The 27,679-nt window shown below is 37.2% G+C and overlaps 1 protein-coding gene across 2 annotated transcripts in view; it reads left to right on the top strand.

Annotated features, from left to right (window-relative positions):
• The window catches only part of LOC145989803 (golgin subfamily A member 5-like), a 53,833-nt gene that overhangs the window by 23,919 nt on the left and 2,235 nt on the right, over positions 1–27,679 (top strand). Inside the window, exons 5-10 of one of the 2 annotated variants that reach the window (XM_083125156.1) lie at positions 6,061–6,280; positions 9,032–9,448; positions 11,640–11,844; positions 19,172–19,417; positions 21,911–21,986; positions 25,688–25,818. In XM_083125156.1, the coding sequence (XP_082981282.1) occupies positions 6,061–6,280; positions 9,032–9,448; positions 11,640–11,844; positions 19,172–19,417; positions 21,911–21,986; positions 25,688–25,818 (1,295 nt within the window). Of the gene's footprint in view, positions 1–6,060; positions 6,281–9,031; positions 9,449–11,639; positions 11,845–19,171; positions 19,418–21,910; positions 21,987–25,657; positions 25,819–27,679 lie in introns of both variants that reach the window. The other variant, XM_083125155.1, reaches the window with a different exon arrangement.

Raw genomic sequence — 27,679 nt, 5'->3', positions numbered from 1 at the left:
CAGATCTACCTGGTCTTTTGCGAGTCTCGCCTACAGCGCTAGGAGCAAAACTGGAGGCTCACAGATATGAAATTGTGTTGAAAATCACGTATAACAGATTCTACCAAAAAAAAAAAAAAAAATCCAAAACGAGAAAAATGCCACTAATATATTGTGCTATGTATTTTTTTGGTCTTATACGTCCCTCGAATAATTTTTGGGGGTATGACTACTTATACACCTTTGATTTACTATAATTGACTCAACTCTAGCGTTGAAGTAGAATGGGGAGAAGAACTTGCGAGAAAAGGGATGAAGATTAATATTAAGAAAAGTAAAGTTATGCAGGTGGCAAAAGGAGAAAAATATCATGAAATAGCAATTAGATATGGAAACGAGAACTTGGAGGAAGTAGATGAATATGAATATTTACAAACCATCATAACAAGTGATCGTAGGTGTGATGAAGAAATCCTAAATAGGTAAAGAAAAGCAAATACAGTATATTATCAGTTCAGTAAAACAATAATGGGAAAGAAAGAAGTGGCAGTAAAGACAAAAATGCAGCTATACAAATCAGTATTGGTCCCTACATTAACATATGGAATGGACAGTTTACCACTTCAAGATAAACATCTGAGTAAAATTCAGGCTAGTGAAATGAAATACCTGAGAAGAGCTGTTAATAAGACTAGGAGAGATAAAGTGAGGAATGAAAGAATAAGAAGAGAAGTGGAACAGGAGTCGCTAGAGAAAACAATTGAAAAGAGACAGCTAAAGTGGTGGGGACATGTATTCAGAATGAATGAAGAAAAAAAGGTAAAGCAAATTCTAGAAGTAAAGGTGCAAGGTAGGAGAGGTAAAGGAAGACCAAGGATAATGTTTGAAAACAGAATGGAAAAGATTGGAAGAGAAAGGAATAAGACAATAAATATAATGAAGAGAATGATGAGAAAGACAGGAATGGAGGAGATGGATCGGGGCAACCAACCCTACGCTATGATGGCAGAAGGGGACTAGAGGAAGTAAGTAAGTAAGACTCAACTCTAGCAAATTGTTCTTGTATATGGAAGCAAAATATCAAAGGCTAGTCGATTAACTTTAGTCAGGATGCCAATTCTTGAACACCCCTCAACACAGAATAGCTGACCGAGGTGTTAAGTACCAAAAGAAGTTAGTCATGGTGTATACTAGTCACAAATTCAAACTGACAAAATCAAACAGGGTGCTAAATGTAGTAAACCCCCACTTGCATTTTATTCAGTTTGACATCACCATGAATGATCAATTCTTCCTGACATGCCCCTTATCATTTATGAAATTTGCACAGAACAAAGTGAATGTACTTCCCAGCACCAATCATTTATTTATAACCGACTAGAACATGAGCTTCCCCCTGCTGCAAGAGAACTTCACATTAGAACACTTTTTTTACGCAATGTTCTATCACTATAGGACAATTATCACAGGTGAAATGGTAACTCAATGGTAATGTATAGAATGGTTTTATTCAAATAACCACAAAAAAATCACTCGTACAAAGAAAAAAAGTGTTGGTCCTTTGGCACAATTATTCCAACATGTGCGATTTAACATCAGATGTGTCCAGAAATTTAGTTCTAACTATTATACTTTATTTACAACTACCACTGCCCTCCACGCATCTCGTATGTCTGAACTAAGAAAAATTGGAAGGATTTCAAATTTACCATAAATTCAACAATTTTTTTTCAAATACTTGTTTATAATGTATTAGCATGCCACAGGTGGAAGAGATCAAAATACCGAACATACATGCTATTTAATTAGCATTTTTTAAAGTCACGTGACATCTACCAAATTACCATATATTTCAGTATATACTGATAAGTAATGTTCACATCATCGTATTGAGTGCTTAAAAGACCAGTGCAGCGACGCAAATGTGTAATTTTTCTTAATTACAGATTATTTGCAACTTTTTTGCAAATGGCGTCGTGCTTTCCTTTGTTGTCTGCACGAGATCTGAAAGGTTCGAACGCAACTTTTTCTTGCTCGAAACGACACACGTTAAGCTAGCTATATACGACGTATCGCATGCAATAGTACTACCGAGTTTCAAACTGAAATTACTCTCGAGAGATTTGAAAGGTAAAGCTTTGTACTTACAATCCCGTGGGTGGGGCTGGGGTGGACAAGCCAGACAGGGAAATTCACTTTTTTTCCACTCTCCGCTGTTACACTTCCCACAGAAATACTACCTGAAACAATTTCCTTATGTCTGTATTCCATGTTGGGGTAGCTGTGGACTTGTACCCACACGTAAGACACTCCAGCCAATCCTTTTCTTTTGACTCGCTAAACTCCCGCAACCATCTTCTTCGTCTTCCTTGTACCAAGCTTCTTTTTGCTTCCTTCCAACACCGTATAACAAAACTTCCCGCATTCCGCCACCACTCCCACTGTTGCAAAATGCGTGAACAATCTGATTTCACATTCAATAATGTGTGTCATGGACCTATTGTTGACCCATGACACCAAAACAACATGCGAATAACATTCACAGCAAACAAATTTCATCTTCACACTTTTGTCTCCTAATTGATCTTTTGATCAATACCAAGTAAAAAGTTTTTTTTTCTTTTCTCAATTTGCCCCTCACCTCGAACATACACAAATATCACTGATTTACTACAAAGCTAAAACTGTAATCAGCAGTAAGCTGATGCCATCTACTCTGAATTCTCACAACCAAATCGACACTTATGGCGACAACGTCATATTATCGTTTTGCACATTATTTCTTGGTCTGTTAAATATCATATAGGAACATTTCTTAATGTTAAACCTGAGATCATTCTCTACACTCCACCTATGAGCCATGTTTATATCAGTCTGTAATTTCCTAGTATCCGTAATATATCTAACTTCTCTATATATTTTAACATCATCTGAGTACATTAAATACTTGGAAAATTTGATTGTACCTGGTAGATCATTTATATATATTGCAAAGAGTTAAATAACTCTGATGATACAAATCTAAACGATTATAATAGAATAAAGCGAGAAGTTAACCGCACGTTTAGAAGTATAAAAAAAGAGATTACTTGAAAAGCAAAATTAACGAAATTGAAACAAACAGCAAAAATAAAAATATCAGAGATTTATATAAAGGTGTAAATGAGTTTAGAAAGGGGTGGCAACCTAAGGTAAACTTGATAAAAGATAAAGACGGTGATTTTCTAGCTGACCCAAGCGATATTCTAAATAGATGGAAGAACTACTTTAATGACCTTTTAAATGTTCATGTAGGAGATAAATCAGAAGTAAATGAAGTACACACAGCAGAACCTTTAGTTCCAGAACCTAACTTGACTGAAGTTAAAGATGCTATTAAAAGGCTAAAGAACAACAAAGCACCTGGCATTGATTTAATACCAGCTGAGTTAATTAAATATGGTGGAAATTCGTTAATATGTCAAATTCATAAATTAATTTGTTTAATATGGAATAAAGAAGAAATCCCTCAACAGTGGAAAGAATCCATAATTGTTCCTGTGTTTAAGAAAGTGATAAAATGAACTGCAATAATTACCGTGGAATTTCTCTACTCTCAACAACATATAAAATATTATCTAACGTTCTTTTAACAAGACTAACCCCATATGCTAATGAAATTATAGGTGATTATCAATGTGGATTTAAACGTAACAGATCAACTACAGATCAAATTTTTCACATCAGACAGACACTTGAAAAAAAGTGGGAATATAATCAAAATGTCCATCAGCTATTCATTGATTTCAAAAAAGCATATGATTCGGTCAAAAGAGATAAATTATATAATATATTAGTAGAGTTTGGAATACCTAAGAAGCTTGTTAGTATGATAAAAATATGCACAAGTGAAACAGAAAGTAAAATTCGTGTGGGTAATAATATGTCTGACAAATTTACAATTCATGATGGGTTAAAACAAGGAGATGCATTATCTCCATTGCTCTTTAATTTTGCCTTAGAATATGCTGTAAGGAAGGTAAAAGAAACTAACGAAGGACTAAAATTAAATGGTGTGACTCAGTTGTTAGCATATGCAGATGATGTAGACTTACTGGGGGACGATGGGAATACAATTAAGAATAATGCTAAAATATTTTTCAAAACTGCTAAAGAGATAGGTTTGGAAGTTAACAAAGAGAAAACTAAATGTATGCTTACAGGCCGAAACCAAGTGTTAGGTAATAATCAAAATCTAATTATTGATAACAACTCGTTTGAACCAGTTTCCAAATTCAAATACTTAGGAGTAATATTAACAAACGAAAATTATATTAAAGAGGAAATAAAAAGTAGGCTTAATTCAGGAAATGCATGTTACTTCTCTCTTCATAAACTTTTGTCTTCTCGTTTAATATCTAAGAAACTAAAAGTTAATATACAAAACAGTAATTTTGCCTGTGGTATTATATGGGTGTGAAACTTGGTCCCGTACATTGAAAGAGGAACATAAATTGAGAGTATTTGAAAATAAGATCCTTAGGAAAATCTTTGGACCTAAAAGGGATGAGGAGACAGGTGAGTGGAGAAGGTTACATAATTTAGAACTACATAATTTGTATTCATGTCCAGATATTATTAGAATAATTAAATCAAGAAGACTTAGGTGGGCAGGCCATGTGGCACGAATGGGAGAGGAAAGAGGAGTTTACAGGATTCTTGTTGGGAAACCTGATGGTAAGAGACCTGTAGGAAGGCCAAGACGAAGATGGAGGGACAACGTTGAGATGGACCTAAGGGAAATCGGTAGGGATGGAAAGGAGTATATAGAACTTGCTCAAGATAGGGAAAGATGGAAGGCCTGTGTTGCTGCAGCCATGAACCTTCGGGTTTAAAGAAGGCTAGGGAGCCAGCCAGCCAGCCAGCAAAGAGTAGATTTGAACCCTGTGGAACCCCAGATTTAACATGATAAATAAAGGATTTTGCTTGTTTATAAGTTACATATTGTTATTGATTAATAATGTAAGGTTTTAAAAGAAAAAAATATATTGTGTGGAAAACCCAAAACTGCCAAGTTTTCTCAGAAGGATATTATGATTAATTCTGTCAAAAGCATTTGCGAAATCTATATATATATTGCATGTACACTAAGTCTCTTGTGGAACACATCATGTATATCCTGGACAAAATTTATCAGATTTGTTTGTGTTGATCTACGTATTGGCAAGAAACCATGTTGATTGTCACTTAACCTTTAAGAGACCAACAATATTTTAAAAGATAGTTGCCTGTAAATCCCAACTGCCCAAGTATCTTTATAAAGATAGTTGGTCATGTTCGTAGTTATGACGTCATAACGTCGCTAATATTTGCTGGAATTACGATTTTTATCTTGCATATTATTGTTAACACACATATTGCACCGTAAGGACTCTTGCAGGTCTTAGTGGTCCATAAAAAAGGTGGGAAAATGGCAGCTTTCTTTGTGATGAAATAGCGTTGGTACGAACGTAGGTTGTTTTTTTCTACAACAATAATCTGCTTGAACCTCGAGTTGGGGAAAGTGTCATTGCTGATTGCTGGAAATTTCGAAAGAATTTTCCTGGTAGGAGGGGAGGGATTTTGACAATGTCTGGTACTTTGTTGTCCAGGGGGGAGGGGGCAACCCTTTCTTTTTTCAGAAATTTTGGAATTTTCTGGGTTCTGCCCCCCCCCCATCCTTTCCCTCCATGGATATGCTCAATGTGCATACATTTTATATAGTCCGATTCTATGGTTCATTCCGCGTACAACGGTATATTATTCATCTCTGTAGGGCAATTAGCCTCCGATCTACAGTCATCTAAACGAAACTCTGCATTTTGTTAAAAATTGGCCCGGTCCCAAGTGACTTACCTAGTGAAATGGGCTTGGTCTCCTAAAGGTTAAGAAACATTTTACATGATTACAAATGCGATTGTATAGGATGGACTCGAACACTTTCGCCGGTGCACAAAGAATTGATACGGACCTATTTTTGAACTTTCACCAGATTTTAAGATACACGTGTTTCCTTCCAGATATGAGATATTACATGTCTTGCTTGTTTCCTTCATTAAACAGAATCCAGAGACCTGAAGCAGCAGTTGGACATGCAAGAAGAGAAGTTCATAGCCCAGGAGCAGGCGTTCCAGAAAGTCCTTTCACGTGTGTCATCTGCAGAAGCACGCATACAAGAGAAGGAGAAGCACATTGTGCAAGTGGAGGGTCAGTTACAGGAGACATGGCAACAGCTTGCTTCGGCTCAGGAAAGGATACAAAGTCTCCAGTCTGAGAATGAAAGGTAAAGCGGAAACATGCAAAAACAATGTAATTTCCAATATACCATTTCAGGGTGGCTACTGACCAGGAATTTCTTGAATTCCAGGAAGTATGCGTGAATTATGCTCTGGGAAATTGCACGATTTTTTCCTCCGTAGACATGAAAAAATGCAACTTTTGAACTTGTACTTATTTGTAAATGCCATGAGGCAAGTTATCACAGTTTAGCTTTTATTTTTTTTCGAGGATGGAGTAGAAACTGCATGGGAATAAAGCAGAATTCTCTCAAACTGTTTACTTGGTTAGTGTCCTTTACAGAACAGTCTATCGGACAGACGGAAGATTATTGCAAGATAAGATGTCTTGAAGTTGATCAGATAAATTTGAGGTTGAAATTCTTTTACAATTAACAATTTTTCATAGATTAATATACCCCCTAACATTATTTACTTGTGTTTCTAGACGTATTTAGAGTCTGAGTATGTGAAATGCCAACTGTAAACTCTGCACCTTAAATTAAATATTGTAAATATACATATTGTTTAATTGAATTAGAATTTTAGGATACGTTGGAAACACACATTATTTTATATACTGTTAATATATTTGTGTGTGAGTGGTCACAGGTGGTAATACGTAAGGTTGAACTAGAGAAATCATCCTGCATGCACTCTTGAATTTTTGGAAAGTTTGTCTTGAAAACTGGGAATTATATTTGAATTTTATCATGGTCCTAGAGTGGCCACCCAAATTTGGTTCAAACTTTTCAATAGCTTCTAGTTGTTGAGAGAATACTAATAATCGGGTGTGTGCTTACACTAGTAACATTTGTGGTACAATGTTGTGGCAGGCCAAACATAAACCAAGAAGTTTATGTTGCTTTATGCACCAATCTCTGCTACCTTTCTTAACCATCATGTTGTTGGGTCCTTTTTGGTAATGAAACCACGAATCATGGATGCAACAGGGAATGCCCAAGGTGTTAACGAAACATGACATTAATGGTCAACAATGTTAAGCAGTCAACTGACTGATTTGTCACTAAAGAATCTGGATTCAAGTCACAGCTTCAGTGGAAGTATTTCTTTGTGTATTTCTCACTGACCTCTGTGGTGGAGTGGTTAGCACATCATGCTACGATTCTAGGAATCTCTGATTCAATTACCGTCCAGGGCATGGGTGTTCTTTGTGAGTGTCCCTTCATCAATTTAATCATATCATCACTCGTCCTGATCTTCGTGATTAACCAAAAGGAGCAGAAAAGTGAGGTAAAAAAAAACAAGTGATTCAAAAGAACAAAATATAAATGTGCAGAAATCACCAATCACTAGGCTACCTTCTAGTCTTGTAGTCAAAATAATTGGCCCACATTTCATTACCTGTTTTGATATAATGGGTCTCATTAGACCCAGTATGAAGTGACACCGCCCCTGTAGCTTTTTGATAATCCATAAATAAAGGTGGGACTCAATTGGCAAGTTGCTTGATAAGGGCAAAATTTTGATTCACAATGGTTTGTTTCCACTGCTATTGACACAATATTCAACATACTTTTTATCTCAGAAAAAAAATCAGGTGTAGATTCATTTTTCTTGCAGCAGCAACCTCATCTTGTGTCACTGTTAAGTGAACACACTTTATTTTCGCTTTGGGAAATTGTCATCTTGAAAATTCCTTCTCACCACAAAATGTGTCCCAAAGAAGAGTGACACCAGTGACGTTCTTTTTTTTGTCTGGCCCAAGATTTACTACATCACAGTAGCTGCCCAATATACATGCAATACACAGTAGAGTTACACTGAGCCCTCTCAGGGTGTAATGTTGGGGTGTAAGAGGTGACCGTCTCTGAAAACACCCAAATGTCAACCTTACTTCCATGTAGTACACCCTGGATTGTATTCTGCAGACTAACGAGGCTCTGGCGTCTGGACCAATGGCCAGTATATTCCTCTATGAGACTTGCATTGTGTGCTGTCCTGCGTGTTTGTAATTGTTCCTTCCATCTCTTTCATTTTATCACCATTCATTCTCATCTTCGTATTTATCCAATAGTGGCAGAAACATGAATGTGTGATGCCAAAAAATGAAAGGATTGTACATTTTGCTCAAAGTTTGCTGTTTTTTGTTGTTTTTTTTATCGTTGAGAACACACACATGTATATAATGACACTATTGTCACTTACACAAGTTCAATACAGTGAACGTTTCTTTGATAAATAGACTTTTCCATATAAAGCTCATCAGAATCTTCAATCTATCTCTTCACCAAGCGTTGTTCTAGAAACCGATTCAATAACCGACTGTCTTATCAAACTGGACTTTTCTAGAAATTTCTTAAAACCAAAAAGGACTTCAGCTTGTGGTGTTGAGATCCGGGAACTAAGACACTTCATTTTATTGTGTTTAATCAACATAAAGCCCAAAACCCATATATGTATTCGACAACAACATTTAAAATATGTTCTTTTATCTTTACCCAACAAGATGCCTTGCTTGTGCCGCCAATTTTAAAATCAATACAGCTCTTGAACTTATGAAGAAAGATGGCAACAGAACTTTTCCTGGAGTATGGAAATGTTTCACACAAGAAAAACTGTGCTTGACCTGCAATTTGCTATTGCACAAATAAAACATATTAGTGCGAAAATAATCAAATGAATAAAACTTATCAGCAAAATAAATAAGGCGTAGCTCACTCTTCAAATGTTTAAATCTTTTTGTTATTTTTATAATTGCAGCTCCTGATTTAAACTTCATAATTTCAATCCAATAGGTTGCTCCAGGACACCACAAATGCAAGCGGTCTACAGAGCCAGGCACTGCAGGCCCTCCAAGATAGGATCGTAGAGAGAGAAGGTCAATTGGAGCGACTGCACGCAAGCAATCGAGAAGAGGTATCCAATCTTAGAGAGAAACTGAGGGCAGCTGAGTCTGAAAGGATCTCCTTGTCCGACGAGCTCACCAAAGTCCAGTTGCAGATTAGCCAGCTTCAGTCGAACAATGCAGAGATCCAACAGCACCTGGAGCGCACCAAAGCGGAGACAAACGAGGCACGGCAAGAGCTAGACCAGTACCGAGTCAGGGCTCAGCGGATTCTGCAGGACAAGGAGAAGCTCATTAGCGAATTGCGAGGAGATACACGACGAGACGAGGAAGATGACACAACAATCATTGAATTGGAGCAGTTAAGGTAAATTACGCATGTAACATGCCTTGCACAAGTATCAATATCAATGTAGTGAACTTTGATGACTGAAACTTTTATATTGCATTCAAACAAGTGGAGAAATTAAATTTGCCACAATTGATGTATGGAAGAAATATATATATATATATATATATATATAAGTTGAAAATATGTTTTTGCAATATGAACTTTTGATTTATATTAGGGATGGGCCGGTACCGATATAAAATTTACCGATACAAATAACTAGAGGGATGCATATTCCGTACACGAAATGTGAAATAGCACATTGTAATGTTAATTTTTCTTGTTTCTGAAAGGAGTGAGGTGCATTTTCCTACCCTGTTTTGTCACGAAATGATGCGAAATGAACTGCAAAATGCGAAATAGATTCTTAAACATGAAATTTAGCATTTATATACCGACACTACACTTTTCTTAAGTTTGAATTATCCTGCAAGTTATGCAGTTCACGGAAATTTGATTAATGCTGCTGTAAATATTTTAGAAGCAAAAATGCACCCCTTTATACAGGAATAAACTTAATACTCTGGTAACTATATAAATGTGCTATTAGAAGGAATATGTTTCTATGGTTTACTAAGTGCAGTTTTAAAATCAAATTTAGGATTATATTCACAATTTTAAAACCACAATCTCATTTTATATTCCAATTTTTCATCGCTATAACAGCAAAATTTTATTTTATTTGCCACTTTTGAACTCAAAATGGACTCTGTTTTTGTGCCGAAATTTTGCTTTTATATTTACGAAAAATATGTGCCTCTACCGATAACTGATATTTTACCGATCCAACATAATATTCCAAATGGTCCTTGAAGAACTTGAATAGTTCATTGATCTCCATAATAGATGTTTGTTTCTAGGTGAGTGCAGTGCAAAAGAAGTTGCATATTTGGACATGTACTTTTTTTTTTAATGTCGGGCATGGAGATTATTCATAAAGTTGTAACAAGATGACAGAATTTTGCACAAAATTATAAGATATTTACAGATTATTGGATTGGTAAAATAATCGGTAATTTTACTGATACACCAATATGCTTATATCGGCCGATACTTATAGAGTACAGATTACTCTGTCCCATCCTTAATTTATATAAATATTGTTTCTTCTGTGAACCAACTTCTATATATTCTCAGTTTTAATGCTAAAACCTGTACTGGCAGTACATTTAAGCAATATTTACATGAATATGACAATAGAACATTTTGTAATTAGTTATTCCAAAACTAAAACCTTATTCTCCATATCATAATAACACTTTGAGGATCAATGTCAGGCAAGTGGCATTTTTAATTGAGTGATATGTGATTAGCACATTGACTCACATCTGAGTGGTTGAATACAGGCACTGAAGAAATTCAATATGTATTTGAGTTCTTGAGACACTTATTACTTGGGAGTGGGGGAAAACATTTCGTGAAGTAAAGTGAAATTTGTGTTGTGACACCTCTATGGCCGTGTTTATAGTAATTAAAAGAAATATACTGGGTTTCCACTAATCAAATCTTTACTGGTAAGGAGAAGAGATGGAGATAGGTCGATTTAATGACAAACAAAGCTCTTCAAACTTGAAAGATCCATTAAAAAAAGTACAAGTCCCGTATCTTTGGAAGAATTATTCTAATACTATCAGGAATCAACACATAATATTGCTTCTCACCATTCAAATTTAGAAAATGACTCAAATAGGTGTTTCCTAAAATTACGACTGAATTATTACTATAGATGGCTACAAATTCCGGATAACAGATATCAAAGTATGTGATATCCATTTTGAATTCAAACAGATAATCTGAATATCTGGATGCCAGATAGTATTAATATCCAGATAATCCATACCTCCAGGTAGTATGGATATCCAGATAATCCTATTATCTGTATAAAACCGATTTGATGAGGACTTTGTAAAAAAGACATACAGTGAAATATGAAATGAATAAACAATGAAACTGTCTCGATAAAGCACACATTCAGATATCCGGACATTTTGGATAATTCAGATAATCCGTATATCTGGATATAAGAATGTCCGATAAAATTTTACCTGGATTTGACCATCCCTAATTATTACTTAACACTTGGTTTCAGCCTGTAAGCATTCTCCAAACCTATTTCCTTTTCCATTTTTCAAAGTAAATACAACTAAGGATTCCATTCTTCTTTCAGGCAAGAGCGGGACATGCTGCGCGAGGAAGCTCTCCAAGTGACGTCTCAACTGCAAAAGGCAAGGGAGGAACTCCAGGATACGGAAAGACGGCTTGAAATGTTGAAGGAGCAAGCAAGCGAAAGCCAGCAGCATCTCCAAGATGCCGTTCAGGAGGAGAGGAAGAAGAGGCAGGCGGCGGAAGAAGATTGCCAGCAACAAAAGGAGGTAACTGCTCAGATTTTAATAAATATTAGGGCTGAGTCAATACCTATACGTAGCAGAGTGGTTAACACAAGTGTGCTATCATGCCAGGGGTCCCAGGTTCGAAACCTGGCCTGGGCATGGGTGTTCTTTGTGAGTGTCCATTCATCAATTCCATCACTCATCAGTGTCGTCATTAGCCAAAAGTTACAGAAAAGGAATGTTAAAAAAAAAAATCAACAGCAGCAATATCGATACCACGGTCCCACTTTGTCCTCACATGTGGCAACTTCACGTTTGAGAACAAACATTAACTCCAGATCAAAGGCCACAGCCATAGGCACAAGAAAGGCCTCCAACCTATGTAAACCTCTTCATAGACAAACTCAAACAACCCTTGGTGGCTCCACTTTCATGCACTGGACACATGGAGAACCATCGCTATCCGCTTTCCTAGACCAACTGAACCACTTCAACTCCATCTACTTTGCCTGGACCCACTCCACCAATTAAATCACCTTCCTAGACGTGGACGTGCACATCGAGGAAGATCATTTGAAAACATCCATCCACATCAAACCCACCAACCATATGCAGTACTTATGGTTCTCACCGTGCCCCACCAAGAAAGCAATCGCATTCTCCCTGGCCCTCAGATAATGCATCATTACCTCACCCATTCCTGACAGAACAACTACCTACACCTATGCCAAGCCTTGGTCAACTGTGGTTAATCCCCCCTATGCTGGTCACAAAACAAATATCCCAAGCTGCCTTATACACTGTCACCGAGAAACCTGACACCATCCCCTTGTAGTTGTCGTCCCACTTCAACAAAATCAGACACTTCCTACATTCTTTTCTCCCCCATTCTCCACAGTGATCCTGAAAACCCCATAGTTGTTTTCAACCCCCTGAACTTCCAAAACATCCTGGTCCGTGATGCCCCTTCACCCAACAAATGCAAGGTGCAAAGCATACCATCACTTCCCATGCCCTCCAGATTCACACTGCCAGTGGCAAATTTATCCTCTACCTGCAACATATGTGGTGGCTTTTACCTAGGAAAAACATCCACCGCTCCTACACCTTAATCCTGGACTTCATTGTCGCCGTCCAGGCCAACAGTCAAAATACCTCTTTTAGTGACAATCCCAATGTACCAACACCTCAGTACTGGAAAGATGGGAGAGGACCTACATGTCATCCATAAGGGCAACCACAACATCCCCTGGCCTGAATCAGGCCACTCGGTAACTTTCACAACCAACCCTATTTCAATTCATCCCCATTCCCAGCTGTCCCTTCTCACACTGCCCCTCTCTCCACACACACACACACACACACACTCACAATATTTGACAAGCCTGGCAAGAGAATCCCATTTTTCCATACCAAATATATGTTTACTTTGGACCTGGCAATTTGATAGGTTGAACATTCACTCCTGTTCCCACCATCTTTTTTTTGGAACTGAAGATACAGCCCATAGCCATGTACATTTAAAGTTTCCCATGTTTCTTATAATTTGCTATTTAGTCCTTCTGACCCTCCTTCCTTTCATTCACTACATATACCTAGTCATACCATAAATTCTGTTACAAAGTTAATAATGAACTACAGGCACAGTGAGCAAGCTAATGTATTAATATTTGGATGTTACAAAGGTACAGGCTGTGCCAACACAGAGCACCAATCACTGTTCAAAATGGCCACCTCTAGCCTTCACACAGGTCCAAAGTCTCTGAGGCCAGTCATCGATCGAAGCATGCACGGTCTCGGGGGGGGGGAGTCCACCACTGCCTTCACAAGAGAACACTTGAGACTTGCAAGGTTTGGGTGCCTCTTCCTACAGACCATGCTCTCCGAAACGGACCGCAACCTGTAGTCCAATGGACTGAGATCAAGGCTGCCAGAGGGCCAATCAGCCGAAGCAATGAAATGAGGCACCTTCCTCTGAAGCCACTCCTGTGTGGTCTTTGCCTTGTGGGCCGGTGCTGAGTCCTGCTGGAAGTTCCACGGCTCATTGTTGAACAAGGTGCAGGTCAACGATTTCAGAAGTGGCTCCAACACTGTTGCTTGGTACACTATTGCAGATGTTTTCACACAGTTTCAGTTGTGTCATCGTACAAAACCCCCCACCAAACCATCACTGAGGCGGGATGATGTTCTCTGAGGATCCGTAGCTTCACAAGCTTCGTGTGATGTCGTAGCAGAAACACGATCATTTTGAGGATTGTAAGACTCTTCAATCATGAAAATGTTTTTCGTCCGTGAAATGCACTGGGGCGGTCCTCCTGTAGCCACCATTTGCGTAACGCTGAAGGAGTCTTTTTGTTTTCTGCTCCCTCTGGAGTGGAGCTGTGGAGTGAGGAAGTGACCAGTACTTCGCCGATAAGCATGGAGTTCTAGGTCACTTCGGAGCACACACGACATCGACATTTTCGAAATGTTCAGCTCTCGAGCCATTACTGCTTGTTTCCTGACAGGATTTCATCGAATCCGCGCCGCCACTGCTTTCACGAGCTTCTAGCTCCTCATGCTGCAAGGTCTACCTTTCCTGGGGCGGTCCTCAATTGTCCCTGTGTCACAGTATCTGTTGATGGTCCCATGCACAAACATCCTGCTGATATTCAGCTTTTTCAGGGAGTTGAAAATGTCCGATAGCGATTTGCCAACTTTGCGATTACTGCCACACAGTTCTCGTATACACCCCACTACATTCGACTTGCAGTGAAATTCACCTTTCCGCTACCACAGTCTAACACACAATGATACTGGTTGTTGTTTGATCCAACATTGCAGGGTTACCTTGCCAACCAGTGTTGCCATCCCTGTCTAAACTTTTTAACAGAATGTATGATATGACTAGGTACATATGTACCCAAATTATATCATATTTTGGTTTTATGAGGACAACTTATTTGAACCTACTTCAATTCATCTGCTAATTTCTACATATTATTAGTGAGGTATATCACACAGTTGAAACAGGTATACAGAATTGAAAACTCATTTTCAAATTTTACAGAATTTATTTTGTCATTTTGGGCAAAGCAGCAAAAAACTAGTCATCATTATTACACTGAAAATTAGCCTACTATGCCTACTCTGCTGTGCTCTAACAACTCAACATGAACAATCAGTTAATACTTAGTAGGAAATCTCTTGCTATCAGTCACAGCTTGGCATCTACATGGCATGGAATCGAGGAGAGTATGGATGACAGATGGGTCGATCTTCTCCCACTTCTCCTTCAGCTGTCTGAATTTCTCATCTGCAGAAGTGGCTCTGGTGCCTCGGAGACGTCGACTGAGCTCCTCCCAGAGATGTTCTATCGGGTTCAGATCAGGATTTTTGGCTGGGCCACTCCATAACTGGCACTCTGTGCTGTGCGAACCATCCCGTGACATCCTTCAATCAGTGCTTAGGGTCATTGTCTTGTTGGAAAACCCATCTTCTGCCCATGCTGCGACGTGCCCACGGCAGCATGGTATTTTGCAGGATGTTCTTGTAAACATGCCGATCCATGATTCCATTGATGTGTTCCAGGGGGCCAGTGCCAAGGGAAGAGAAGCACCCCCACACCATGACTGATCCACCACCGGGTTTGACTGTAGGAAGCTGATACTTTTGTGAAATCTGGTGCCTGTAGGACGTCGTACCCACTCTATGCCGTCAGTCTCGAACAGTAGATACTTCTATTCGTCACTCCAGATTACGGTATTCCACTCACAACGAGTCCAGTTCAGATGTGCCTTGACCCAATCGACATGTGCCTTCTTATTCTTCTCGGAGACAAGCGGTTTCTCAACTAGCAGACATCCATTCAGTCCGGCAGCCTTCAGCCTTTTGTGTATCGTCTGTATGAATGGCTGGTGATGTCCTGGACTCACTAATTCCCATCCAATATCCACTGCAGTAAGTCGGGGATTCTCCCGAGACAAGCGCAGTATGTTTCTATCTGCGACACAGTCTTGTGATGCGTGGTCTCCCTGTCTTCTTCTTCTTCACGTATCCTCCGTGGACCCACCACTGCTTCAGAAGTTTGCTCACAGCCAACTGGCTGATTGAAAACTGCTTCCAGCTCCTTCTTAGTCCTCCCTTGGCGATGGCCTGCCACAATCGCATCTTGTTGCGCCTTGGTGAGATCGAACGCTTGCTTTGTTTTACACATCACTGAAGTGATTATTATAATACACTTCAGCAAAACAATTACAGATTGAAATAGAAAAATACTTCTAAAATGAAGATTAAAAAAAGATGGAAAATCAGCGAAAAAATCAATTCTGCTTCTTACCATTGCACACCACGCTGTCTGGCTACGGTAACACAATAGACAGTTCAAAGTGCTGTGAAAATTTCATAGAGATCGGGTAAGTCCCCAAAACGTTATTCTCAGAAAAGTTGAATATGATATAATTTGGGCAGGTACTGTATATATAATCAGAGGTAGAAAAAATAATTCAGGAGCCAGCATTTTTTTTTTTTCAAATATGGTCTAAGAAAGCCATTAATTCAACTAAGTTAAATCTACACATTTTGAAATGTGATCATAAAACATCTAATGTATTAAAGTTAACAAATACAAGATTGAATTAGAAGTAATTAATTCTTGCTCCAGAGACTCAACTGGTAACAACATAAATACCGGTAACTATGCAATATATCATATTATATGGCCAACTGTACCATATTGCTGTAGATTTTAGATTTGACTAGCAACAGTGAAAACATTTATAATGGAATGTTTATTATTCTGATTCAATGTTACACATGATACAGTTTTCAGGTGGCATCTGTGCAACCTGTATTTGTCTACTCCTGTATGTATTGTATCGTTTTATATCATATCTCAGTTGATAGCACATGAGTCTCATAAAATAACTTATAACCTTTCAATTACAATTGCTAGAACTTGTGCCTCATAATAATCTAGTTTATAACTTATGATCAACCACCATGTTTGAAACTCAAAATATGAATCTCAAAATTAAACTTATGACCAAAACCAAAATGCTATGGTTCAGATGTCCTGGTTTAATCTAAAAGCAACAGCAGGAGCTTGACTTCATCAAGAGTATGGGAATGAATTGATTAAATAATATATTTTAAATATGTATATAATTCATTCAACAAATTCAATATATATATATATATATGTACAAATTGATAACTATCTGTAATATACTAAAGACAATAATAAATCAAATCATCAATAACTTATCTTCTACATATACAAATCATATTTCATTCACATAGGTATGAATCAGTTATATATCCAATTTACATTATGAAACTACTTCAGATTTTTTTTACAAATTAGATTTAAACATACAAATTTGTATTACTTTTAGTAAATGTCTTTACTTCATTTAGGTTACAGGTCTTGTAATATGATTTAGCCTGTAAAAATATTATCACTTTTGTCGATTAATATGAGGAACAGCTCAAATCCACAGCTTGAAATACAGCCATGAAGAATTATGAAATTTCTTGTAAGATTTGCCAGTTTCAAACGCAATAATTGCACTACTTTGATTCCTTGACACTCAAAGCCACTATTTTATTAGTAATGTGACAGTTTCCACTTACAAGGAATGATCAAGGATACTTATCTTGACTTCACAAGAACACAATCTCCTGTTCCAAATTCGAACATCTTGCCTTTGTCATCAAATTGATATTGTGACAAAATGTACACATATTATGCTGAAATTTAAGTTATAACATAAGTCTGGGCATCATATGCAACTTTTTTGCTACTTCCAATCGTTTAGTATGACTTCAAACCACATATTTGATCATATTTTGTCATCATGACAAGATGCGATGTCATTATATCTGCCATCTTTTCATTTGCTCTCCTCAGTGTTTCCAAATGCGATACTTTTTCACTATAGTTACAGAATGTAAAGTTTTATAATTTTTCTTGTACGAAATATTATTTTACCACATTTTGTTATAATTTTTACTGTGATGCATATTTAATACAATAAATTGATATATTATCATCTATGCTTAGGTTTTTATTTAATTTACACCATAAAATTGTTTGATCAAATATTTGTACCCTCGGTGGGAAAAAGGTTTTCCCGTATTTTATAGATTTTTCCCATGAGAAGGGTTGATATATATAAACAATGTATATCATGTGTAGGATGAAATAAGTCACTTTTTGATCAAATTGACAAATTTATGACTAATTTCTACTGAAAACAGGTTTATTTTGGTTATACTTGCTTCCAAATTAGCACACGCATGTGTACAAACCCAAATTTTCTTGCAAAATTTGCCAAATATTATACTATCGATGTTTTTATGCTTAATGCATTGCAATTGTAAGTACTTAAAGTAACTCTGTATGTTTAAGTACCGTAAGCGATAATTCTTGTAATATTCAATTTCGATCATTAACAAACTTTGTGTTGATAAATACGGAGAAACTAGTACTCACTTTTATCCGCGAAGCTGTTTTTTCTTCTTTTTCGATTAATTTCAGTGGCCACTGCCACCATCCTCGTTGGAACTTGCTGTACTGTTGCTTGGCATGCGTCTTTTGTTCGTAGTTCTCTGGCTGCTGCTAGGTGCACTGTTAACTGTGCGTCTGGGTTTGTGCCGTCTGCTATTTCCGGGCGATAACTGTTGTAGTAGGGATATCCAAGTGTGGTGCGCTTGCCCGCTATCGATGTTTAGCCCGTGCGGGAAGTGCATTATGGTGTGCGTTTCCTTGATTTTGGTGTCTACGAGCATGTGGGCAGTGTGTTTGACTTGAACCTTTTGAATTTTATGGATATTGTATTTGATATGTTTAGTAAGACCAGTAGTGGCTTGGGCTTTTTTATCTGCTTGGTGCTGTTGGATTCTTTCATTGACAGATCTGATGGACCTGCCGATGTAATGAGCCTTGCATTCACACTCTGCATCGTATACACCTGGGTTATCAAGGGGGGAGAGGAAGTACCGTTTGTGTTTGTTCAGTTTATCAGCTATTTTGGAATTGGGTTTGTGAGTACTAGTTTCTCCGTATTTATACGTATACTACCGCATCTCTCTTTTCCCAATTATGAATTTGTGTTGATGTTTAATTTTTCGTATAAGTCATAAATCAAAGAAAATTACAACAACATCAATGAAGTTTAGGTTTTATATTACCAAAATAACTGTTTTTACTAAGCTTATATGCTTAAAAGCAAATAATATGATGAGCAATATAATATACTTATAATGGTACGTGACAATGTACCGTTATAGTTTGAGGTATAATTTTCAATATTAAGTGAAGGTATTCCTTCTTTCAAAATTGGTTTCATGAATTATCCTCATGTACAACATTTGCTTTTCTTTTCAGGAGTTGGCATGTGTGAGAGATGAGTTATCACGGCAGCGAGGCCTTCTTGCCACACGTGTCAGGGAGAGAGAAGCCGAGTTGACCAAGTTGAGAACCCAGCTGTCGACACGGCCTCTCTCTCCGGCTGGAGGAGAATTGGAGTCTCGTCTCCATGCTCTCACGCAGACCCTGGTCCAGAAGCAGAGCCTGCTGGAAACTTTGACAACAGAGAAGAATGCTCTGCGTTTGCAGCTGGAAAAGACAGAGGTAAGCTGTTCTGATTATATTAAGTATGTATATACAGGGTGTCCGGGCTAGAGGTGTACAAAAACATATGCTTATAAAGAAAGAACTATACATTTTATGTTGTTGGGTAAATGTTCAATCGATTGAAAATATCCCAGAGGTTTGATCGTCGCCATTTCAAGGTCTGCACTGAGTCTTATGGATCGCACATGCGCAAAAATGTTCAATGTGACGATCTCTGGCAGGTCTAGCAGCGTACGCCTAACAGTCAACATGTGGACTCCACAACGAAAGGTACAGTGTGTGCTATGGTTAGCAGAGTTCAAATCAGTAACACATGTTAAGCAGCTTGCAAGAAGAGAATGGAACGTGGACCCTACCACATGTAAGTCCATTTATTAGTGGGACAAAACTCTAGAGGGTCTACGTTCTGCATTTGAATTCTGAATTTAAATTGTTCAAAAAGATGCAGTGGTTGAGGAGTTATAGCCTTTTATCTTTAATTTATCACATAGTAACATATAGTTTTTTTGAATTGTGCTTGTTTTTGTATTGTTTTGTAATTCAAGTATATAATACCTTTAGGTGTAAACTAAATAACAAAAAAGACAGAACTGAAATATAGTTTTCAAGAAATTGCACGTTAATCGCTGGTGTGTGCTAACACATGATCAGGGTGAATTTCGACAATCGGGCCTTTGCCCCCAGGTCCCCAGAATCCTTAATTGTTGGACGTTGCTTAAAATGTTGATTTTTACTCATTCTTGCTTGTAGAATTTAAAAAAGATGCAGTAGTTTTGAACTTATAGCGACTTTTAGAAATCTATCCCAAAATAATGTGGCGGCTGAATTTTCAACCGTCAGGCAGTTAAATGTTAATGGGAAATGCAATACAATTTACTACAAAAGCAGAATAATTCTCAATTGTAACATTCTTTTAATTAAACAAACTTCTTAGTGTACATGGCTCTGTGATGTATTATTTTCTTCACCTTAATTATATACTTTGAAAAGCATAACAATATTGCATTAGTATTTTTAGATGCACTGAAAGCAGCTAAAAACTTTGTTGTGTTTATCTTTATGTACCAAATAGTTTGAAAATGGGAAAAAAATTCGTCTTCGTATGTCATTCCATTTTTAACTGTGAAATTTTAATAATTTCACATTGTAAACATGGAATTATACTTGAATTTTATCTTCGTCTTAGAATAGCCACCCTACAATATTATTCTTAATCATGTTTATTTTTTCAGCCTTATTAAGAGGTCTCTGAAGTTGACAGTTTTGGGGAGGGAGGGGGAGTTCCTTAGATATATATTTAGAGGCAGAAATCATTTTTGAAGTGGGCCTCCCTGATGGCGCAGTGGTAGCGTCGCCACCTTGTAATCAAGGGGTCCTGGGTTCGATTCCCGGTGGGGGCACATAGTGGTTCGGATCCCACTTTAAACTGTAGGTCCAGTCCCGATTAGCCTTACTTACTGTGCATAAAGTGGACTTAAAACACCAAATCAAAATCATTTTTGGAGTTTCTTTACTGGGTTTTGCTCCTTCTTGGCCATTTCATGTTATTTTGGTTGTATTTGCTTCTCCAAGAATTTGTCCAGTGGGAATCCATGCTTTACTTTGGCCCAGGGGAAGGAGAGCAAGTAGGTGCCTGGTTGCAGATAATGATAGATACAGGAAGGAATCAAATATTTAATGTAGCAGGCAGTTACAAATTTAAAAGAATGCTATATTATAAAAATTGTAAATTAAAAGTTTGTGTATTTGGTTTTTAGTAGCTTAAAATGCAAAACATAGAGTTTTTGTTTTAAGTCTACTTTATGCACACAGGCTGACTGGGTCTGGACCTACAGTTTAAAGTGTTATCCGAACCACTATGTTCCTTCACCGGGTATTGAACGTGGGACCCCTAGATTGCAAAGCAATGATGTTAAAATGCAAAACATGCTGTTGTGTCAAATTATTTAAGCAGTTTCAGGAGTACATTGATTTTTTCTCTTTACTTTTTAATTTTCGAAGTAACTTGTAGTTTATTGGTTTCTTGTAATTTTATGGTGATTTTATAGTTCATTTGTTTTTATAATGAAGCAACTTATTGTCAATAAATAACTAAAAATTATGGATTTTTTCAAAACTTGCACATTCCAGTGTTGTTTTTGGTTAGTGACAGTCATAAAATGACATACAGAATGTTCATAAATTACTGTGTGCATTTTAGTGATACCATGTTCAAATGTATAATGTAAATGCCGCATCATAAGAGCTCAGTTTTTCTTTTATGTGCATAATGTGCACTATATTTTTGTGGCCATGATGTATTGCTAGCCACAATATTTTATTAATTTGTGTAATAGTGTATTTCACGTGATTTGTATTTTATTTCATTGCCTCAAATATAAATATTCTTTCCTAAAGAAAAGGGTTATTTGGAACATATTAAGAAGTCTTGAAATTGCTATTTGGGTGCAAGAGTTGAAGTAATGTATAATTGTTATTATTTTATTCCAGAAACAATACAGAGATACCGTAACCCTTCTGCATCAGACACAACATGGCATGGTTAACCTAAATGATACAGATGATGGTAAGTTCACATTTTATTCATTAATAGTACACATGCTTTATATGGGTAACAGGATACATTCACCCATCCTTTTGAAGATTTTTATTTTCTTTGGGAAGTAATTTTTTGAAATGTCATGGGTAGACCAGTTCAAATGTATAAGGGTCGAAATGAAACATAGACAAGGATCAAGAAACAAAGATTTTATGTACTGTACGTCATACTCTACATCCTAATGACAGCATACTGAGAGGTGAAATGCCATTCAGGGTTGCTATGCATCTGGAAAAGCTGGGAAACAGGGAATTTGGCTTGTCAGGAAAAAATCAGGGAATTATGCAGATCGTCTGGAATTTACTTGCATTTTGGAGTCTGCAAGAGAAAAAGTTGCAAAATGAACAAGCAGTTCTGGATTCGGTTCTTGTGATTATCAGTCTTGTGCAAAATTATGGTTCCTTCGAATTTCTGTAATAAATTTTCACTTTTATAATACTAGATATTAGAAAGAATATCAAAGTAAAACTTTCAGTCCAGATATCTGATTGATAACTAAAGTACATTGACAATATGTTCATAATTATCGGAAAGGTTGGTGAAGAGGAGGTTATCGTCTATTATTTTGTAGATCTTAGTCTTGTTGGCAGTTCCTATAGAATTCCTATATGCAACAAAAATTTCTCCAGATGCTGTTTACTTATAAATGTAAGCAAAAATAAAAAACAGCATTTTCTATGAAACTATAAATCCGACAGAAAATTAAATATTGTGTATGGTTTATGAAGTTTTTCTGTTGTTTTGATATTGTGGAGATCTGTTATGGTGAAATATGTACCTCTGTTAACTTAGCCTGAAGGCTAAATGCACATGATTGTAGCACCCAATACATTTGATGCCGATTGTAATTTTACATTTTACTCTTTGAATTTTCACGTGTTCTAGTGTGTGTAGAATGAAATTTGCCAAAAAAAAAAAAAAAGTTGTGAAAGTGAATATTCATAATAATTAACAGATTATATATTTAATTGAAAAACAAGGTTCAAAAGCAAAAATCATGATGATAAAGATAAACATGTTTGGAAAAATTTCATTTTTGGACTGAAAAACCTGGAACCAAAAATTGGAGCAACCCTGATGCTGCACAACAGTTTTCCTGGTAATCTGTTTTTCATGGCTGTGCAGAATTTCTGCAGGGTTTCACAATAACGTGCAACATCGATTGTGGATCAAATGACATTGGTGGCACCAGGTTTCACCACCAGCAACAATTTGCTCCAAGGAACCTTGTCCCTCTTCATTGTATTGAGTGAGATTTTGCAGGGATACTCATACATAAGGCTTTCTCTTGGTCTGTGAGGTGTTGGCGAACCCATTGGGTACACACTTTCCAGTACCCCGGTTCTTTGTGAAGGATTCTGTAAATGGACCTGTCGTTGAGGTTGAACAGTTGAAAGTTCACATATGGTTATATGGTGATTTGCCTTTACCAACATGTCCACAGCTTCAATTGTTTCCACAGTGATTACAGATGCCTGGCACAGGTCGTGCAAGATTTGTCATGTTTACCTGTTCTCAAAAACTCAGCACACCAATTGAACACAGTACTATGTTTCTGCCATGTAGAGATATCATGTAAACAAAACTCAAAACATAGGACAGGTCGATGGTAAAAAATAAAGGTAAAGTGCTCCTCTGTGCTTAGCACAACGCCATGAAGGCATGTAGGGGTGTGGGGATGCCCCACACTTTTTTGATCCGGTCGTGAGTGGGGGTGGTGAGATCAGCATCATGCCCCTGACCGCCTTTACCCCCCAGGGTTTCCCATGTCATTCGACACTGGGTGGGCACCGGAGCAGCTTCCAACGTTAGAAAAGGTCCCAGATTTGAACCTGCCGGGGGATCGAACCCAGGACCTTTAGCATGGTAGTCACACGCGTTACCGACTGAGCCACCACGAAAAAGATGTTAGCGTTTCAGGTATCTCGTTAATTAAATAACTATTTCATCTTTTAAATTACATGTCTTGAAATTTATTAGTTATGAAAACCACATACCACATGCTGTATATATCTAATGTTCTCTGCATACTTTGCATTGCAATCAAAAATGCTAACTGGAATTCGTGAACTGCTTCCATGTAAAATATTGTCGGCTGTAGAAAATGCTATAAGATTTTTGGAAGCGTGTACGTAAAATTTATGCTAGCAAAAATGTTAAAGGGAATGCTTCTGTGTAAAGCAGGATTTTCACTATATTCACTGGTGGCGTCAATACACTGCAGAAGTAAGGAAAAAATAAATTAATCATTATGTGAAAACAACTTGCCACATTTATGAAAAATCTTTCATGCATTGGTATAGAGGCATGAGCAGTTTCTGGCCAGACAGCTTCTTTGCAGCATTTCTAGGGCAATGAAAAGTTTCCATGCCACCAAAGCAAAGATGTCAAAGTGTACTAATTTTTACATTATTATTATTATTATATTATTAGTTTGCAGTACTTTCCCAGTAGTAACAATTTACAATAGGGTATTTATGTGCAGGATATCCTACTTATCTAAAAACATCTCATTTTTACTTTAAAAGAAATTGGGTGGGACGGATTAATTGGTGCCCTGTTGGTGTTGGCCAGTGTAGCATGTAGCATTCATTATCTGTGTTGTTAATATTGCCGATAAATTTACCAATCTGATATATTTGTCAGTAGCATATAATTTAGTGTAAAATTCTGCCATTTTGTTATTTTTATGGATATTGACATATCCTAGTTTTCTAAAGTAAGTGTCTAAATACCCAGCTTCTGTTTCAGTGCAAAACTGTTCTAATTTGTGTTTAGTTGCATTGGTGCTGACTTATTAGAAGGAGAGGGAGACATTTTATGTGTCCTCAATATTCTTTGAAAGGAGCAGATATTTTATGTGTGTGAATGCTACTTACACACACACATATTGTTTTTAGCCAATCTTGTCCCCCCACTGCCTCAAAAAAAATATTTGGAGCTGGCGCCACTGAAGGTTAATGACCATAAATTTTATATTGAGTCCATAGAATATTGGTTATTGGTATCAGTAAACTTTATATTGGTAATTTATTGATATTCTTAAAAAAAAAATATTTGGCCACTCAAAAAAAAAAAAAAACAAGTTTGAATTGTAACGGAGCGGGAATAATTTTTTGCCAATATAAAAGATACTAATATTACACCAATCCAAGTGCAAAAGTTTCACTGCCTTAATTAATGTATGTAATCAGATGATTAAATAACAGGGATTAAAATTCATAAGAATAATAACAAAATGCAAGAATTTTGCATAAAATAACATGCCATTATAAAAATATCAGACCAGTAAAATTTTCGCCAATTTTACAATACACTGATCTAATATACATATTTATATCAGCTAATACTGATCGTGTAACTTTGATACCTAGTGGGGGCACACATTGGTTGGGACCACACTTTAAACTGTAGGTCCAGTCTCGATTAGCCTAGTGGACTTCAAACAAGAACTCAAAACTGATGACGTAATGATTAATCTTTCCCATCAGTGTTATTAATTCTATTGTGGAAATAGTTTAGAGGAAAATAGCATTGCATTAAAGATGGCATTCAATTTTTAAATGGTGATTCACGTTTTGGAAGTGTTGGTTTCAAGGTGGTTGTTATGATCAAATTACCTTGTGAATCTCTTTCAGCTAAAGCAAGAGTTCCAAGTTTTCTTATAGAAACACCGTTTGACACCGGAGTTGCTCGACGTGTGAAACGTGCCTACACCTCGCTCGATGCCGTTAGCATAAGGATGGGAGTGTTTCTGAGGCGGTACCCACTGGCAAGGATCTTCGTGGTCTCGTACATGGTGAGTTGACTCAAGTTATCTTTCAAGTTTAATTAATTAATGGAAATTTTTATATATGTTTTTGTAACAGAATTTTGTGTTAACGTGTTTTACGAGCTATATTATTCAGGGCTGTCAGGGTGCCTCTGGATCTTTTCTGTCATTTCAAAGAAGCAGCTACAATATTTCAAATTCTGAAAAATTTAAGGTTTAGCAGATACCACTTGGAACTGATATCGATACTCCTACTGATTCTTTCTGATACCGATGCTTGAAAATTGTAACAATTAAAAATTCAAAATATTGATTAATATTAGTGGGTGAGTATTCCACTACAATTACAAGTATCGGTTTACCAGAGTTTTTGCCGTGAAATAATAAACAATTACTTCGGAATATAAAATTACAGTGTTTCCCTATAATGTTGGATCAAAATCAAAGGAAGCTTCAAATTTTGTAGAACCCATGAATGATCAAAATGCCGGAAAAATACAGCATCAGTAAATAAAATCCAACCGATTTTTTCTGATGCATTGGTATTGGCTCAGCTCTACAGAAATTACATCTAAATTCAAATTGTCATCGTGAATTCAGAGGACATTGTGATATGGGAAGAGAGAAAAAGTTAATTTCATTAAAGAAATACAAAATAATAGAAATTGAATGTAATTTTGATTTGTACTTTCATTAAATAGGACATCATTTTTTTTAGAAGAATTCAAGAATGTTTTTAATATTATTTGTTTTCAATTGTGTTTATGTTGTGATGAATTATTTTCCGCTTTTAAAACTTTTTAAAATGTTGCATGTTGATTTAAATACGAAATTCTGGGGGGCTAATTCTGAATTAATTAATCGTTGGGGGGGACAGTATCCAACTCTACAGCGCAGAAGAAATAGCTTGGCAGTGACGTCATCTCCCACCTTCACCTCTCCTTCCAGAAGCGAAGGCTCATTCGCTAGAGCGGACGACAAGGTGACGTGCAAACCAATCGAAATCATTCCGAGAGGGGTGATGCAGGCGTGCAAACCCCCACACTGCTACAATAGTCTAACAAACCGCAGCTATGAGCGAGGGATTGCAGGCTATTTTGTTTCTTTGTTAGGGAGGTTTTTTTGGCTGGTTTTGTCGTTGTTGTACAATGAGCAGTGGAGTAAAGAAAGGTAAGCCCTTGCACAGCGATGCAAGAGAAATAGTTTTCAATGTGTATAAGTATTTTGATTGCCATGAAAACAAAACCACAGCTGTTCACAGAACGCCCGTGGCGACAGGTGTCAGTGAAAGATCTGTGTGGAGAATTTTGAAGGAGAAAGACAAAAGTGTTGCGATTGCGAGCAGGAAACCTTTTTCAACGGCGGGTAAAAACCGACCGAACGCCCAGCAACGTGTCAGAAATCTGGATTCTTTTGATGAAGCAGTTGAGCGCCGAACAATCCATGATTTATACACGAAAGGCATTGTTGTCACCGTACATAAACTGATGAAGGAACTGCAAGAAAATGTTAATTTTAAGGTTTCGCGTTGGTCGTTGCGTATGATCATAAGAAAATTAGGATTCAAATTTAAAGAGCACAGCGTAAACAGCAGGAAGCTACTCCTTGAACGAAACAGCATCGTTGCTTTGCGGCGATCATTTTTGCATGAAGTTAAAGAACTGCGCAGAGAGCAACCCCGCCGGTCTTTCATTCACATGGATGAAAGTTTCGTGAACACACACCACACTGTCCTCAAAGTTTGGCTGGATTACAAAGATTCGGGGGGGGGGGGGAGTGCCAACAGGAAAGGGTCCCAGGTTTATTATTGTGCATGCCGATGGTGCGAAGTTAGTGTTCCTTCCTTTCAAAAACAACTTCTGGTGACTATCATGGGGAGATGAACACT

The sequence above is a fragment of the Lepisma saccharinum genome, chromosome 7 (genome assembly GCF_977018435.1).
Source record: "Lepisma saccharinum chromosome 7, izLepSacc3.1, whole genome shotgun sequence".
Taxonomy (NCBI): Eukaryota; Metazoa; Arthropoda; class Insecta; order Zygentoma; family Lepismatidae; genus Lepisma; species Lepisma saccharinum.
The sequence above is the reverse complement of the archived record's forward strand: the minus strand, read 5'-3'. Positions and strand labels throughout refer to the sequence as shown.